Source organism: Scaptodrosophila lebanonensis, unplaced genomic scaffold (genome assembly GCF_003285725.1).
Source record: "Scaptodrosophila lebanonensis strain 11010-0011.00,11010-0021.00 unplaced genomic scaffold, SlebRS2 tig00000159-arrow-arrow-pilon, whole genome shotgun sequence".
NCBI lineage: Eukaryota > Metazoa > Arthropoda > Insecta > Diptera > Drosophilidae > Scaptodrosophila > Scaptodrosophila lebanonensis.
Window position 1 is genome coordinate 1,054,891 of NW_022060596.1, and position 18,888 is coordinate 1,073,778.

The window sequence follows — 18,888 nt, forward strand, 5'->3', positions numbered from 1 at the left end:
CCAGTCGGACAGACAACTGGGCTTAGCTTATGCCTCACACTCGGAAAAACAATAATCGTTAAGCTACAAACAATTCCCGTTACCCACCAATATTACGCTTTAATGTCCCTGAGGCAGGGCATGACGCAGTCCTAATTCGATAAACCTATATAGTAGGTACGTATATTAAGCGATTATTCAGATATAGCAAGCCTACATTACACATTATTTATTTTAATGCCGACTCTGAACAGTTCATAAGTATTCCACTCCATTCATAATTAATTCTTAGCTATATGTATCATTTGAAAACATCCTGCCCCATTTCGTTGGTGTAGTTGAGTCTAATAGTTCAGTTAATTTTTTTTTTTTTTGTGTCATATTGCTTTTATGGTCAAATTATTAAATATCTAAGAGTGGAGAAAAGTTCTTAGCATAGATGCGATTTCGAACTATTAACAAAAATATATTAAGCAAGCCAACGCTTATTATCTCCCAACAGGTCCACCTTTAGCTTTAAATTATATTTTTTCTTTTATTATTTAAGTATTTTAATTTGTTTTTTTTTTTTAATCTAGCCATACTTCTTTTAATCTTTTATTGCTATTTATCATCTCTCTTTCTTTTTTGTTAGATCTAATAACGTATCTGACTACTCTCTGCTGTGAATCGGGGCATAGCTGGCCGTTTGGCAAATGAGTCCGATTCGTTATTAGATAATTTTTTAATTTTTAAAGGCTTTTTTTTAATTTATTTAGTTTCATTTAGCTTGAGTTCTCTATTGTAATGCTTTGTTTTCCTTTTTCATTTTGTACATTCACATTGTTTGTAAGCTAAATAAAGTTAAATAAATAAAAAGTAACCTGATGAGTTTTTAGATTTTCTCTCAGTGCATGATGCTGCACCGCCTGCAACAATATTTTGTCAACGCGCACTTTCAACTCGCCTGCATATGAGGAAGACATTAAAGAAGAGAATAAGAAGAAGAAGAAGATAAAGAAGAGAGACGAGCGAGCATCGCTACTTATCTGTGCCGCACACACTCTGGGGGCCCCGCATTGCACGCTACCCGCTACCCGTTCCCTCTGCATTGCCTTTGCCGTTGCCGTTGCCGGCTAACGACTCCCGTTTCATTTGCCGGCTGCTCTCTGCCGTTTATCAGCGGACACGTTCGCTACACTCACAAAAATACCTTTTCTTAAATACATTCCTAATTCCAAATTATTATTATTTTTTTAATTAAACATTTTTGCTCAAATTTAAAGCGATTGACTCAAACGGATTTCAATAGCTTCATTAAGAAACGAAACTGCGAGAAACTGAGAAGCTATTGTTTTTCAATTTTCAAATTCAATTTTTCAAATTCGTGATGGAGTATCCGCCATTGTACGAACTCTGAAAAATTAATTTGTAAGCACACTGTATTCGTTTGTACTACAAGTATACCAAACTAAGAAACAAGAAATTGTAAGTACATGTAAGGATTTAGTTTATTATAAAAAAAATCGTATTGCGGATAAAACAAATATAAAAATCGTTCCGACAATCAAACTACTTACAATGTGGCCTTCTAAATATTAAAGAAAGTTTATAATAATATTATAAAGTTTAGAAGACTAGATTTTTTTTAGAGTGTAGCTGGATCCACAAGCGTAGTGCCGTCTCGCTCGCACGGCCCCAACCGCAAAGTGCGCTTGCCCTCTTTCATCCACTGCTGTTGCCGCTACTTCTACTTTATCCGCTGCGTCTGAGTCTGCGTCAGCGTCTGCGCCAGCGTCGAGCGCCGAGCGCTGAGCGACAGAGCTGTGGAGCGTCAGAGCACCCGCCACTTCGTTGGAGTTGCACGCGCGTTCACCATCGCATTCGTGAGTAAGAACTCGTGCGAGTCGGACGGCTGATAGTATCTTTTGTTAACAATTTTGTTTGTTGTCTTTGTTGTCGTTTTTGGTGAAATTGCTTATTTTTTGTTTTTTTGTCGCTGTTTATTGTTTAACAGCAGGCCTAATTGCAAGCACATATATCTATCTAATTATACAGATATAGTTATATATAGTATTTGCTGCATTTGCCGCCATTGTGTGTGTTCGTTTGTTCATTCAGTCCTCGTGCTCCCTGCTCGCTGCTGGCCGATAGCCCGCTGCAGTCTTCCCCCCCAGTATTGGTTCTTAAACAATTTAAGCCAATTTAAGCTCAGTTCGACACCCAAGACCCTCTTGACCAGAGCTGCTGCTAAAGTTGAAAAAAAAAAAACAAAAAAAAAAAAAAAAATAAAATAAAAGAGAAGGAAGAATTTCATTGAACTCGAGTCGAGTGGCGCATTGTGCGCAGCTAACAAACGCCGGCCATCAGGACAGTCAGCCAACCAGACAACCAGACAACCAGCCAGACAGGCAGACAGCCAGACAGAAAAACAGACAGACAGGCAGGGCAGCAATAGCCATAGCCATAGCCACAGCCAACAACCAACAACCTACAGCATCCAGAGCAGAGCAGAGTAGAGGAGAGGAGAGCATTCAGCCCTTCCTTCCTTACACACAGGCCCAGACCCAGACGGACACTTGAGTTGCAGTCGCAGTCGCAGTTGCCCGAAGAGCAGTCCAGAGAAGCGGTTAAGTGGCGAAGCAGAGAAGCGGAGAAGCACAGAAACAGAAAAGGAGAACAGCTCGCAAGCATGTCTGACGGCATTGAAGTTGAACAAATCGTCGAGAGCAAGCCCAGAAGGGTGAGTAATGCAAGACCAATATCATATTATATATACTATATACATATATAGTACTCATACTTGCACATATTCCCATAAATATGCATGCATGTAAGTCAACCCCGATAAGGGAAACTGCTCATGAAAGCAACTTAAATACTTTTAACATCTTGACTATTTAGTTCATCGTTGATCAAATGCCGATCAAATGACTTTCCCTCTCTAATACTCGGCTATATTAGAAAAATTTCAATTAAAATGTCAGAAAATAGAGTTAGCTGTCTTGTAATTGAAAAATCACAAAATTGTAACGCTCTTAAATTAATGTTTAAATAACTACATTATTATGATATTAACTATTTTTATAAAATATTGGTTATAAACGAATAGAAAAGTAATATTTACTTCGCTATTAACTGGCTTTTAAATACTTTTCTTAAATATACTCGTATGTATATTCCTCCAGATATAGAATATATTAGAAGAATTAGGATAGGTGAGGAAAAGGAGACATATCTATCCCATTGTATAAATAATATTAGGTAAATCGACTATAGCAGTTGAAAGGGTAGTTCCAAATCAATTTAAAGATCTACTTGTATTTGGAAATAAATGTTGGCATTTGCTTTCAGCAGCTTTCGAGAAAAATTGTCTTTAAAACGAATAATAATATGTAATATTTAATGCAAGATAATTACCGTACACCTCCTAGATGTTTTGGAGGCCAATTGACAAGATTTCTTGTTAATTGGGTAAATTGAAATCTGAGAGGTGGAATATCCTGCATTTGGTTTATCTAAAGTACACTGTGTATGTAGTAAGTACTACGGGTTCGGCAGAGAGTAAAGGCAGAGACAACCGAAAAAATTATAAGAGATGCAGAGGAAGCGACAAGCCGACAAGAACAACGCGTCCAGCAACAACAACAACAACAACAACATCAACAACGAACAGATATTTAAAAGCAACACACAATCAGAGGGTAGGGCAGTAAAACTCATGGGGAAGAAGGAGGGGGAACAACAGATAGCAACAGAGAGCGAGCGAGCACGTTCATTGGAGTCGGCGCGACTTCAGTCCGCACACACCAAAGTCAAGTGTGTGTCTGTGTGCGTGTGTGTGCGTGTGTGCGTGTGTGTGTGTTTGTGTCTGTGTGTACTTTAAATAACTCTGACTCTGATTCTGATTCTGAATCCAACTTCGCATAACCGGCAGGGCCGGCGCAATCGAACAACAGCAACATGAGAAACCAAAAACAAAAAGCATCTTTCGTTTACTCTTGTACTCGTGTACATATTTTATTTGTATTTTCAATTTCATTTTTTTAATATTTTATATTCGCCCGTTTAATGTGTGGGGGCGAGAGTCCAACTAGACTCTGATTCGCATGGCCATCACATCATGCATCAACATCATCACCATCATCACCATCATCATCATCATCATCATCACCATCGTCGCCTTCAGCATAGACACTATTAACGTTGCTGCCCTAGCCAGACGCACGTTTTGCTCCACGTTGCATACACTCCCACACACACACACCAACACACACACCAACACACACACACATACATATCAAGTTCAAGACCACACCTACACACACGCACACAGACACAGGTACAGGCACAGACACAGGCACAGACACAGATACAGACACAGCTACAGATGCAGACACATTTGTATCTGACAATATGCTCGTGTGTTCATACATATATTGGGCTAATTTCTGCGGTTTATCAAAAAGGCGAACGCTTTGTGTAAATTAAACTATTTTTTTGCTTTTCTGACACATGCGGTTTCTCTTGCTACCGTGTTAACCCAATGTTGCCTACGGGGCGGCCTAACACGCTGCCAACAATCTGCAACTACTGAAGATGTTTGCAACAGAGTTCTGAGTTCTGCAAAATTGAAATTATAATTAAAACAATCGAAAAACAGAAAAAGGGCATGGGTGTTGTAAATATTCGAGCTTGCACACAGAAGTATCAAAGAACTATAGCTCGTGTAGATAAAGTTGTAATCTTTAGCTCTGTACTACTACATACAGGGTGCGCCATCTTTTATGTCGGTATGCAAACATTGAATATCCTTGAAAATAAACAACCGATTTTCAAGTATGAGATATTTTTATTTAATTTGGTTCTGTACAATTTCTTGAACTGAGGTTTTCAACACTGGTCTACTCAAGTCAATCGTTCACTAATGACAAAGTTATTCAATATCTACATACCGACATAAAAGATGGCGCACCCTGTACTTAATATATGCGACCGCCTTATCGATAGGCCATTAAACGTACACACTAATTTGTCATTGAACTGTGTTTCTACCAAAGCTGCACTAAGTGCCTCACTGCAGATCTTCAATATCTTCTTCAAAGCGTTGTTCAGTTGTCGTTCTTTAGCTATAATTTTTATCAGAAAATTAACGAGCCCCATTGGCTCTAATGCACTCACATCTGACACATAATGGAAACCGACATCATTACTGTTGGTGTAGACTAAGGATCTCGCATCTTAAAAAACTGCAGCTTGATTAGAAACAAATAGTTGCATCACTTTTGAGTATTCAACGTATTAACAATATTCATCCGCAATACTGTGCCGGGCACACAACAATGGGTTAATTTGCTGCTAAGTAGCTGCAGTAGAACCATGTAGCGGACTAGACAGTTCCACAAAATAAATGCATTCAATTGCATCAAGTCTATGGCTGAACCGAACATTGATTCATGGATGCGCTTCGCTTTCTAGAAAGTCGGAGAGGGAAAGACCCTGTAGTAGGGCTGCAGGCAACTAACTCCACATTTGCTCAACTTGTCGATGCATTAATCAGACGACAAAAAGGAGAAAATTAAATAAAAAACAAAAAATACCATGCGTCAGTTCAATGAACCTATACGGGCCGTGGGCGTCCCCCAAGGCGACAACATTCTGAGCTCCCTTGAGAGCTGCTCGTACTCTGATTAAACTTCAAAGCAATGACAACACTGTCCAGCAGCTTGTGGGTCCCACACCAACACACCAACACACACACACACACACACACACACATGTGTGTTTATTTGTGTGCACACATATGTGCGTATTCGGCTTATGTACATACTTGTATGTATGTGCGAGTATATAAACGAACATATATCGTACATATGTATGTCAGCTAGTCGATTTTTCAACGCAATTGAAAAGGCAAGTTGAGGTGAGCACAGCAAACATTTCCCCCAATTCCAGCCCGATTCGTCAATCGGGCAATCGTTTGGTAAATAAAACAATAAAATGTTCAAAGCTTCAATGCAAACAAGTGCACAACTGCTTATGTTTCATCGATGCATGCCGACATGCGAGACAGCTCCAAATGGATTTAGGTGCTTGACAATTCCGTTTCAGAAGCCTAATGTCTCAAATACCGGTGGACAAACGTACAAACAATGCGTTCGTGTGCGTCGATCCGGGGAAGGCAGGGGACAGGAGGGGTGGGGAGGGGAGGGGAGGGGAGGCACCAATGAAACGAGGGAGCCATTTATGGTCATAACTCAATCAATAAGTCACAACAAAGAACTGAGCATTGAAATCAAACCGGATTCTACATAGTATTGTTAAGTGGCTCCAAACGGCTCCAAACGGGGCTGAGGGTGGCAGTTCATGCACTGTGCGGGAGATTTCAGTAATAATCATAAATAATAATCAGAGGCAGTCGTAATACGCGTCGTATGCGCAACATATCCAAAATACTTATCACCCCACAACAATGCGGCACAACCATGTGGGTTATCAGGCAAATTAGAGCGAAACAATTCATTTTCCCCATTTTCAGACTCCTTATGCCTTTCATTTATTGATGAGGGGGCCTTAATATATTGGTATGCCCATAAAAAAACAAGATATCTATAATCAGAAGTAGAACTTTAATGAGCTGGTACTTAGCATTGGCCTCGCAGTTCGATTTCATTTAAATGCTAGGCTTAATTAATCAAACCGGACGCTGCACATGAACAATTCCTGAAGCCAAAACACAACAATATTATTAATCAATTATATTTGTGATAGCATAATGATAGTTTTTAATATGATTAATATTTATCAATATGTTGTGTTATTTCCAACTAGTATTAGTATTTTTTAAATATATTATTATTTTTTAAATATGTTGCTTTGTCTTATTATCTAAGACTATGAACTCTAACTCTGGGGTTAGGGATTGAGCGATGCAGAGATCGCTCTTAGCCTGATAACTTTTGTGTTTATTCAGATATTCCAAGATATGTAGAGCTTATATGTGTATTCTATACAGTAGTGTCCCACAATAATCTAAATAACAAAATAATCTAAAGTTTTGTCAAAATCCGTGCATCGTTGCCAACACCAACACCAACACCTTTTTGGAATCCAAACAAAATAAAAAATTTAATAAGTGAAGGGCGAAAGTGTGACAGAAAATATTGGTGGACAGAGCCAGCGCCGAGGTTGAATTGATCGGACGAACAGATTATTAATATATCACTAATATTTTTTATCGACTTTCATTACTTTTGCGGGTTGGATTAAGGGTCATTATAGAGGGTTTCTAATCTCCACTGATATGCCAACAACTATTCCCATTTAACCATTTTCCCATTTTGTCCTTCTCACTTGTCACAGCAAATGAGAAATCGTTGATTATTAAGGCATTTCTTGGCACATATATCAACATCAACATCAGCGACAGCAACAGCGGCGCCCGCCGCTAAATTTAGAAGCAACAAATTTTGTTGCAATAAAGAGACTAACAGAAAAATAAAAATTGCTGGCCATCAATAAGTTGACGGGGCTTCCTGGCAAACCAATTTTGGTCAAAGTCGTTGCAAGGCGCGGCCTGCAGGCCCGACGGGCGGGTAGGGGGGAGGGGAAGGCGTCAAGACTCAAGCGCCATAAGTTGTGAGCTGTGAGTGGTTGCGAGCAGTTGTGAGCTCTGACTCATGGGCACAACAGCAACAGCAACAGCTCCTTTGTTATGGCTGAAAAACTCAAAATGAAACAGAGAAATTATGAGAAAACAAAATATATAACCAAACCAAAAACAACAACAACAACAACAGCAGCAGCAGCAACAACAACAAATGGAAAGGCAATGAACGCACGAGCAACAATACGGACACGGACACGGACACGGGCACGGGCACGGACAGCACTTTCCGATGCAGTTGTCGTTTCGTTGGCTGCGTCATGCCAAGCACCTTCTTCTCTTTCTCGCAACCCCTTCTGTCCCCACCCCCCGTCCATAGCAACCATGGCTTGCTTTTTCAGCTGGCACACCACACACACACACACACACGCACACACATGTTTACTCACTCACCACACTTATGATTGCATGTGTCTGCGACTGTGCCTCTGTGTGTTGCATGTGTCACAATTGCAATTCAATTTTAGCAAACATTTGCCTTATGTTTTACTGAAACACATGATATATTCATGCATATACATATATAAGTATGTATATAACATATGTGCATATACTTGTATATTGCACATATAGCATGTATATTCGATGTAGTATGTGCGGGAATGACAAATTTTCAAAAAGTTCAACGCTCCGCCATAGAGATTACACATACGCGCTTATAAGGAAGTAGGTGTAGGTGCCCCAGAATGTGTCTTACTGGAAATTGGATCAATCAGCCAATGAGTAATACCTATGACAATATTTTTCACCATTAAAGACACTCCTTTAGTCGCAGAATTAAGTTTATTTTAGTTTATTTTCTGATCGATTTCAAATAAATGCGACCTATAAACATGTCGTCTATGAAATGGAATAGACTTTACAGAAAACTTGTGGAATAGAAATTCAGCATAAGACTGATGAAGTCAGATTTTAGTCTTTCAGATAATATTATATATACATATAGTAAACACATATTTCAAGCTTGTTGCAACATAAATGTAATGAAGCCGATCATTGAAATGAATTCATGCGTTCGTTTGCTCATCTTTGTTTAGTTAGTTAGTTAGAAACAAGAGAGAACGCTACAGTCGAGCAAGCCCGACAGTGTAATACCCTGTACCCAGGTAAACTTTCGTCACTGAGTTATATGCGCCCAAAAAGAGGAAGAAGAAGAGCGAACTTGTTGCTGCAGTTTGGGGGGGTTGTACTGGCGAGAATTTGTTTTGCTAATAACTTTATTTAGAATTGACCGAATTAAATACCGAATAAAATTTTGAACAACAGTAGACAATTATATATAAATTATGTGTGCAAAGTTTGGTTTAGGTAGCATTTGAAATGTGGACGCTATTGACGAAATTCTGTAGCGGGTGAAGGGGGGGAAAATTAAAAAAAAATAAAATAAATTCGTCCTTACTCGGACCTAGGAGAATCTGGATGCCAACTTTGGTTATTCTAGCTTTTATAGTTTCTGAGATCCTCGCGTTCATCCAGACGGACAGACGGACGGACAGACGGACGGACAGACGGACGGACATGTCTAGATCGATTTCTCTCGTCATGCTGATCAAGAATATATATACTTTATGGGGTCGGAGATGCTTCCTTCTATATGTTACATACTTTGCACAAACCTAATATACCCTTTTTACCCTACGGGTACAGGGTATAAAAACGAATAATGTATTAACAAAATGCATATTTTATATGAATTAAATCAAATTAAAAACTATTACTTCATTATCTAGAATCAGCCATCTCTCTCCAAATCTTAATTTGCTTCAGAGAATCACAGCCTACTCCTCTTGAAGCTACTTTTTAGTCTCATATCAAGGATAAGACTTAAGAAATATTGCTCAGATCTTAACAGTTGCCGTACTTCCAAGTAGTCGTCTAGTGTAGGATAATGAGCCTCTGCTTTATATTAGTCTTCAGGATGATCTGAACTGTATGCAGGCATGGTGATTAGTGTGTGACGCATTAGACCCCAATTAGTTACTTATATGGGCAGTCAGAGAGCTTGATTCCTGGCTCACATCTAGTCCAACGAATTCAATGATCCTTATAGCACTCTTGTGCTGATGCATTTGGCGTTTGCAGGATATTATTGAGTCGGCTCAGAAGCAATTCCTACTTTTGTCTTTCGTTGTTTGAACTGGTAGGACTGTCCTTGGGGCTATGTGGTTCCATAAATTGATTGTGGGGAGTGTGCTTAGATTGCTCTGCCATTTTAATTAAGTTAGTTTCTGAATATTGCAATTTTCTCGAGTACCTGCTGTGGACCAAATGCAGTGTATTTTCTTATTCATGTGACGAGAATTTAAAATACAAACAATGCTCACCATGAACTGTATCCTAGAAACCGACAGTTGTGGCAAATTCTTTGTTGCCACAATCCTATTTTAAATTTGTGTCCTGCGCATCGTTCATTCTGAATAGGCACGTATGTTTGTGCCACAACAGTTTCCAATTTATTGGCACATACTTTGTGGGCCGCCAGTGGTCTTTATGTGGCATTGTCCTGCCCAATCATTGGTGACTCTTAATGCCTTTTCCTTGTGCTCGACTGAACACATTGCTGCCAAAAGTTTATCCCTGACGACTCAACTCATCGGCGCGGCACGGCGCGGCACAGCGCTGACTCAAACATTATTTCATCGCTGTTTTATTTTATTGATTCGCTTATCTAGAAAGGCATTAGTCAACACACAACAATTCGAGCGCTTTAAGACGTACAAAATAAAAAGTTGAAAAAAAATAAGAAAATTGAAGAAAAAATAAAACACTCGGCCTTTTTTGCACTTGCCTCCCGATTTTCATTTTGATTTGGTTTTGCTTTTATTGTGTTTTGGCTTTTTCCGGCTACTTTTAGCTGCACATTGTTCCTAATATACTTGTTGTAATTGCTGTTGTTGTTGTAATTGGTGTTGTTGTTGCTGCTGCTACTTTAGATTCATCAAGTGGCACATCTAACAAAAACATACTGTTTAGATATTTGAACAGCAGACATGATTTCTGTTTCGTAATCGAGCCTAAATGCTTTCAATATTTGCATTTATTTTGTTGGAAAACTTTGAATATACTTGTAAACAATTATGAAAGACGAGAGCTTTTAAATGCCAAAACAATTCTGAGGCAAAAGTATTTAAAAACCATAAATAATTCACCGTTGTCTGGAATTTGCCTCGCAGCTGAGACTTATGCCAAAAACGCTCACCTAACTCCACATATTAATAAATAAATAAATAAGCAAATTTATCAAATGACACTCCTGCATTTGAATGTAGTGTATATTGTTGTTTGATTATACATAAGAGTATATACATACATACATACATACATACTTGTGCAAATGGATGTGAATGTCAAAATAATGGACTTCTTTGTTAAGCGACATTTTCAATACTTTGATTCAAAAATGAATTCAACAGCAGAAAAGGTGATTTTATTGCATTTATTCACAACAGTTTCTCTTTTCGATAGCACAGTCTTACATAATCAAAAAATATTGAATGAAAAAATAACGAGATACAAATTGTAATGGGAAACTCAGCAAATAAAGGTAAAAACAGAATTTAATTAAATTTTACTGCAATTTTTATTTGAAGTCTAAAACAAATAGTCACGCTTTTTTAGGGTTTGTTAATAGGCGTTTGTATTGCTAATGTTTTTTATTGCCTATTTGTTTATCGAGTCAAAAGAGTAAATTAGACCCGCGACACCGACTGCCGCGCTGAAAACTTAAAAAACAAGAAGAGATACAAGTAGAACAGCATTGGAATAATATCTAAAAAGTATTTCGCTAACACAAACGTCTCTTCGACACACAACTAAATAAACAATCTTACACAAAAATATTATAAATATTGGGAATTAGAATCAATTTGCCAGTCCTGCAACTGATTTGTGATGCTTTGGGTTTTCAAGTAATAGTTAAATCGAATCAATCACAGTTCTATAAATTGGCACGACTTTTCCCTCCCCGTGCCTGTTGTTTACAATTGCGAGCACTTGGCATCTAAACTGGATTAGTTGAACAAACTTAAATTGTTAATTAAAACCAAGGCAGTTGGAAAGAAACTTCTTCTTCATAGCAACGAAGAATTTCCTAAAGTATTTAATCGTGTTGAAGCTGTTTACTTAGAACGCGATGAGGCGGGGAGTGCGAGGCATTGACTTTCGCTTTCAGAATCACATAGAGGTGGAACTGTCGCTACCACTGATTAGTTGGTGTTTACGTACTATCGGATATCAATAATGTCAACAAGCAGTGTCATGCCTCAGACATGCGTATACTCGTACACGTATGTCTACAAATATTGCCCATGACTAAGCGTCAGAGGCGTGTAAAATAGATCGATCCACCTCACAAGGTCGGGGAAGGGGCAGAGCTCTTCCTTTTCAGCTCACATTTCATAGCGTATTAAAATACTTATAATAGAGCCTTTGCCGCATTTCTGGGTACTTTTAATGGAGCTATATTGACTAAATTTAGTGTTACTTATAGGCTATATTTCTACTAGATTGCATAAAGCAAATAAATATCTATGCGCTCATTTATCGGAATACTGATTTACTGATTACTGATGAACGAATTAATAAGCGTTAATACTTATGTATGTCTTTGAAACTGTCAGTTCAATTTGAAATCTTTTGATTTCAATCAACTTTTTCAGGCTTGAAAGGAAATCGTCTCTTAAGAGACCTTCTTTCAATTCCAGTACGTAAGGGTAATGGGGATTCTGACCGCTGTATGATGGTCGTCAGATAATTCCAATGAAATTGTGTTTATTTAAAAAATAATGCCATTGGCCGATAACAAAACGAAATCAAATCAATAAATATGTAAACAAGCTGGATTATTTTTGGACTCTAACTGACAGTTCTTATTTTAGAATTGAAATGCCTATGAAATGTGGGGAAGTGCCATTTCTGGGCTGTCCAATTGGCGAGCTTCTGCTGAAACGATGACAACCTACGCATATGTTGCCTACAACTGTTTTAAATCTTAGATCTTTAAATCCCCCCGCCCCCTCTTCCCACCCCTTCGGGCAACGAATGAAAAACACTTCATTTACTGGCAATACCTATTTGTTTTTATTGTTGAATTTGTATGGTTTGTGTTCATGGAAGCAGTTGAAGTGGAAAATTGTTCATCGGCCATGGGCAATACTCTCGTACGTAAGTAGAACGACAAGTGCAGGGGTTTTTCCCGTATTCCCGTATTCCCGTATTCCCGCATTATTAATTGCTTTATTTATTTAACGCACCCAGCAACTCAATTGTAGCATAAATCATATTCGAGTCTGTTTCTACTTATTCGGCTGTAGACTTAATGAAATCATTGCGCGGTATTTTCGCACCCACAAGCCGTTTAATTGGATCAGCAGACATCGAGTAACTGATGTCAGCCCCCACTCCCCGCTCTGTCTCTGTCCACTCCCCAGCAACAGATAATATATGATATATGCTATATACTATATAGTATATAGCATATGTGATATATTGTACCGCAATTAGCAGTTTCGGACTGCAATTTGGGGCGTCAGATAAGTTGGCTCATTCGCTTACTATATACGAGTATACGTATACTATATTTTGCAGTTGGCTCTTATCGGCGCTATCAGCTAATGCTGACATCAGCTATAAACCTTAGATACGCAGGCACAGGCAGGCAATATAAAAAACGGCACATGGCTTAATTGTTGCAACGGTTTCTTGCCATTTATTTACCTCATGTTTATTTGTATTTGTATATTTTTTGCATTTACTCTAACCGGCATTTTTTCCTCTGTTCTTCTGTTCTGTTCTCATTTCTTCTTTTGCTTGCTTTTTTTTTGGCTTGGCACAGTTCTCTGATTTTGCATAATTAATTTGTTGGCCGAAGTCAACGCTAAATGGTTGACCACCAATCGTCCGCACCCTCACACCTACCTACCTACCTACCTCGTACATACTTGTAGATACATTTATTGCTATCTATGACCGATTCTCAACCAAAAAAAAAAGGTGAGGGAAAAAAGAACGGGTGGCGATGTCGTTGACTTAGTTCTTATTTTAAGCGGCTTTCTCACCCAACAAACCCAACTCACACTCCTCTTCTACTGTTTTCTTTCTCTCCCCTCTTGCTGCTTATATACCACTGCTTTGTTGTTGTATTTTTGTGAAAGTCGCTTAAATAATTTTTTGTCTTTAATTGTTTGGCTTTTGATTTTGTTGCTGGCGTGCCACGCACTTTTCTAAATCGCTTTGCGCTCTTTTAATTGATTTTTCTCATCATCATGCCGAGCGGCGGATCAACAAACTCGGTCATTGAACGCCTGTGTGCCCGGGCCGTGGGCAATGTGTGTGTGCATCTGTGTCTGTGTGTGTGAGAAAGAGAGAGAGAGAGAGAGAGAAAGATCTTTCTCCCGGCAACCGCCCCTATGACGCATGTGTCAACCACAATCAATGCCGGCTCAGATTAACAATTTGTTTGAAAACATTCATCTTCATTGGTTGCACGCAACAAGGCTTCGGGGGACATCTAATTGTGGACTATCTGGGGTACGCGACAATAGCTTGACTGTTTGAAAGTGTTGCGCCATCAAATAAATAAAGTATGACCCTCCTACCTACACAGATATGACTATTCATATCGTAGATACATATATCTACATATATATGTAGAAACAGAAAATGTGTCTTAGTTGGGATTCATGTTCTTGGTCTTGTTCTTGTTTCCTTGCTGGCTACACTTAAACAAATTCTTAATTCAATATTTGCCCTTTATTAATGTCTATGTATGTGTATTTATTTAATTATTCATAATGAAAGCGTTATGGCTGATCGATCATGCCCACATGGGACTGTAGTGACTACATCGAAACAAAACTTATGTTCTTTATTTATTTATTTATAGACTGATGGATCTGTTTAGAACGACTCTTCCTTATGCTTACAAATGTGGTGGCTATTTCAAGCGCTGCTCGTATTTCCCACTCAATTCGATATCCACATACTGTACCTCTAATACAATAAATAATGGGTATTATTTGATTGTTTAAAGAAGTCCTAATAAATCCATTGTTTTCAAAATTGGATTTGTTGAACCGTCATTTCTATGATACAGAAAAACTGCCTTTAGACAGATAAGAGCCATGGTTATATTTAAATTTGAACCTAATAAGGTGTTTTCGAATTGGGAAGTGTTGGATCATTTCGCATTTCCCACTTAGTTCGTTATCCACATATTGAGCATTACAGATATTATAATTAATAGCCGTTTATATAATTTATTTATAATTTATGGATATTATTTGAAATAATTCCATTGTTTTCAAAATTGGATTTGTTCAACCATCTTTTCTATGCCACAGGAAAACTCTATGGGAATGGCTTTAGACAGATAAGAGTCATGGTTATATTTAAATTTGAATCTAATAAGGTGTTTTCGAATTGGGAAGTGTTCAAGCGCCACTACAAATAATTTTGCCATATAAAGTCGGCCAATTTTCGACACTATTTCGCCTTAAAATGGAGTTGGAGTGGATTTGTTGCAGTTTTTTCATTGATCATATGCCAAAGTTATTTTTAAAATTCATCGTGCATTATTTAATACAAATTTTAATTTTTTGGCCCCCCTCCCCCCCGTTGGCAAAAGCTGCCTACGCCCTTGGAAGTGTTGGAAACTGCCTTGAATTTCTAACAGTCTGCTCCTTGTAACACTTTTGTGATTTGAAAGGGAAAAAAAGGCATCAGAAAAGTACCATCACATGTTGCAAATAATTAAGTTAATTTCTTAATTTCAGTGGTAATTGTGAACTTTGGAAATAGAATCTACTTGTAGAAATGGAAACATTCGCGCGCATTCGGTCCCATCAAGATCACCCACCCACCTATCTAGTTGTATACTATGCATAAACCATAGACTTGCCTTGGTACTAGCCACAAATACAAACACCTACAAATGAACACACACATACAAGTACATACACGCATACATATGCATATTTGGATGCATGTGTAACTGCATTGATTCACGCATGAAAGGCCGGGCGTGAAACGGAAGCACACAGACTTATGGTTGGTTGGTTGATGGCCATACTACGAATACTGTAATCAATAATAAATCATGCAACATTTATTTATAGCGAAATAATTCATTTCTCGATAGCGAGCAGCAGAGCTTTGGGAGAGAGGAAGTGCCATGCGATATTGATATTGCAAGGAGGTCGCAGCAGCAACAACAAAAACAACAACAACAGCAGTTGCAGCTGAAACAACAGAAATAGGAATGGAAATGGGAATGGAAACGGGAATGGGAATGGGAACGGCTTAACAGTTGGATGTTTTGTTTATGGTTTTTGCGAAATAATTATTTCACTGCAATTTTTGTTGTTTGTCTGTCTGTTTGTTTGTTTGTGTGTTTGTTGATGAACAAATTGTACAAAATGCAAACGTTTATGGCCTGTCTGCCTGTGTTATTTAGTTGCGGCAAGTGTTTTGTTTGCGCTGTTGTTGTTGTTGCTGTTGTGCGCGAAAGCGAAAGTATCTGGCAGATACTGATGCACGAACAACCCGAAGTTCGCTGAAATGCGCAAGCGCCAGTCTATGAATTAAACATCATGAAAATTATAGGCGAAACATAAAACACGGCACACACGAACGGACAGACAAATGGGCGTACGTTGAATGCCATATACTTGTAGTATGTACATACATACATACTATATATACATAAGTACATATATGTATGTACGTACGTATAGATGTGTCTACCTGTTGAACAGTAGTCGGACAGTAATCCGACAATGCAAACGAACTTGAGTGGCTGTGGCTGTCATTCCAAGTGACGACCTCGCGGCGCTCGATTGATTTCCAAGGATGCTTCCGCTTGTTCGTGAATCATCAAATTATCATCTCGACTCGTCAAAAAAAATAAAATAAATAAATAAAACTGTCACTGCTATCCAAAGTGAATCCTTTTTAATCAAGAAAAGCGATACGTACAGTACAAATGAAATTTTAAATTCCACATTCCACAGAAATATCTTAAATTCACAGAAATAAATAACACTCGTAATGCCAGAACTGAACATCATAAATACTTCATATACTTTTATGTTTTGTTCTCATTTTCAATGGAAATAACACATATCCATTTGTTAAGCAAAAATCGAACTTTTAAGAGGATTTTGTAAGCTTTCGAGCGAATTTCTGAAATCACGAAACCTTTTTTTTCCGAATAAACTGTTTTAAGGCTATCGCAAGCAAATATTCACTTAATTTAATTACTGAAACTTAATAAAAGTTTACATTTCCTGCTTTAGAAACACAACTTTATCAAATAAAACATAATATAAATATAGTATTTATTACGCTCTTCAAGTAGCAGTCAAAGGCTGCCCAAAATTTGCACACAACCCTGATTGATTTCATTAAATTTCTCGCAACGACATTTCAGTTAAAAGCAATAATAATAATAGCCTGATTGGTCAAATAGGTAGGATAATAAATAGCCTAGAGAACCTCCTGGGGTAAGTGAAGACTTTCTTTGAGAAGCCATGAAAAAAATTCTGTCATTTATTTCTTACTTTATTAATTCTTCATCGTAGTAAATGTGTCTGATATTAAAGGCGTTGTAGTTTTTGTGGCGTTTTTCTAAAATCGGGAAAATGTACTTTTCTGAGCATTCTTAAAAATATTTGCCGATTGTGTTAAATGGAAAGATTCTGATGTTGTTTATTTCCATTGCAGATGCCTCTGGCCACTTCGCTGGACAAGGAGGCCATACGCGAGGCCTATGAGGACGTGCGCTCTGATCTCACAGATACCGAGTGGGCGGTCTTTAAGTTCGACGGCCCCCGCATCATTTGCCATGGGCGTGGCCAGTGCTTCGAGGAGTTTCGCCAACAATTCGGCGATGAGGAGCGCGCCTTCGGCTACATACGCATACAAATGGGCGATGAGATGTCCAAGCGCAAGAAATTCATCTTCCTGACGTGGATTGGCCAGGAGGTGGGCGTCATACAGCGTGCCAAAATGTCCACAGACAAGGCCCTCATCAAGGACGTGCTAAATGTGAGTGGGAAGCAGATAAGAGAACTCCACACCTCCCATACTTACATTCTTCTTCTTCTTCCTATTTTTCTCCCCAATTCTTCCGGCAGAACTTTGCCGTGGAGCTACAGGCGGGCGTCGACACCGAACTGGACATCGAGCTGTTCCGTGAGGCGCTGAACCGTGCCGGTGGGGCCAACTATGGCACAGGCATTCGCGAGGAGAACTGAGCGGGACACCCTTTAATTTTTTGCACACACATTTTCAATTGCTGACGACTTAATTGCTGCTCCTTTTACTTAATTTTATATCGATTATTTACTGTACATTTATATAACTAATATGTAATAATAAATATTACACATTAAACCCTAGACATGACTAGTGTCTGGATGTACCTAAAGTATTCCGGTTAAATGCACACATACGTGCCTATGTTCTCCCCACTTCTTTCGCCATCGACATGGAAATGGCAAATGGAGTCATCAGGACAATCAATTGAAAGGTATTGAAACAATGACTTTTGAGAATTTATGCAAGGACATTTGATGCTGCGAAGGAACCTGAAGGAAATGTCGAAATATGTATGAAATGTCAAAATCGGACAGGAACTTCAACGGTTGTGTCACGGTATGGCCAGGAAAACCCCCGAAGATGAGGACTTTTCAACTATTCAGTAATACAGTAATACATATAGTATTCACTATATAGTATACGCGTATAACCCAGCAGCACACTGCTTGCCAAGCAGCGCTTGGAAATTTCTTTAATTTCCGCTGCTGCTGGCTGTTACCACCCAAGTATCTAAAATATCTCTCTTTAGCGTTAGAGCAACGCCATATATTAATAACCGTATTATCCTTTGGTTTTCCCTTTAGGTTCATGGTCTAATAACTATTTGTAGCTCTATAATATAAGTTAGTTAAATAGGAAAGGGGAATCAAAGGCGTTTCTTCTATAAATAAACAGAAGAGAATGTTATAGTCGAGATATTCCGACAGTCATGTATATAGTACCCTGTACTGAAAACGAATTTTGACGTTATATCATATAAGCGCGCATTGCAGAAACAAAGAAGAAGAAGAGTGAACCCACTGCTACAGATTTGTGGCCTGAAATTTTTCAGTGTCCTATATTTTAACCGGAATCGAGAACAGAAAGCATATTATACGAAATTGCTTTAGCAGTGGTGCATGAAAAACATTTTTCTGGTAGACTGTATAGTTTTTGAATATATTCAC

At 38.4% G+C, this 18,888-nt stretch overlaps 1 protein-coding gene across 1 annotated transcript; it reads left to right on the plus strand.

Annotated features, from left to right (window-relative positions):
- Positions 1-1,855: 1,855 nt before the first annotated feature.
- On the plus strand, positions 1,856-18,023 carry LOC115629602 (coactosin-like protein). The gene is made up of 3 exons (XM_030526096.1): positions 1,856-2,701; positions 17,345-17,668; positions 17,758-18,023. The coding sequence occupies exons 1-3, from the start codon at positions 2,651-2,653 to the stop codon at positions 17,875-17,877; spliced, it is 495 nt and encodes a 164-aa protein (XP_030381956.1). The 5' UTR covers positions 1,856-2,650; the 3' UTR covers positions 17,878-18,023.
- Positions 18,024-18,888: the final 865 nt, after the last annotated feature.

Coding starts and splice junctions, on each gene's coding strand:
- LOC115629602 (XM_030526096.1), top strand. CDS start 2,651: ATGTCTGACGGCATTGAAGTTGAACAAATCGTCGAGAGCAAGCCCAGA. Junction 2,702..17,344: donor TCGAGAGCAAGCCCAGAAGG/GTGAGTAATGCA, acceptor TTTCCATTGCAG/ATGCCTCTGGCCACTTCGCT. Junction 17,669..17,757: donor TCATCAAGGACGTGCTAAAT/GTGAGTGGGAAG, acceptor TTCTTCCGGCAG/AACTTTGCCGTGGAGCTACA.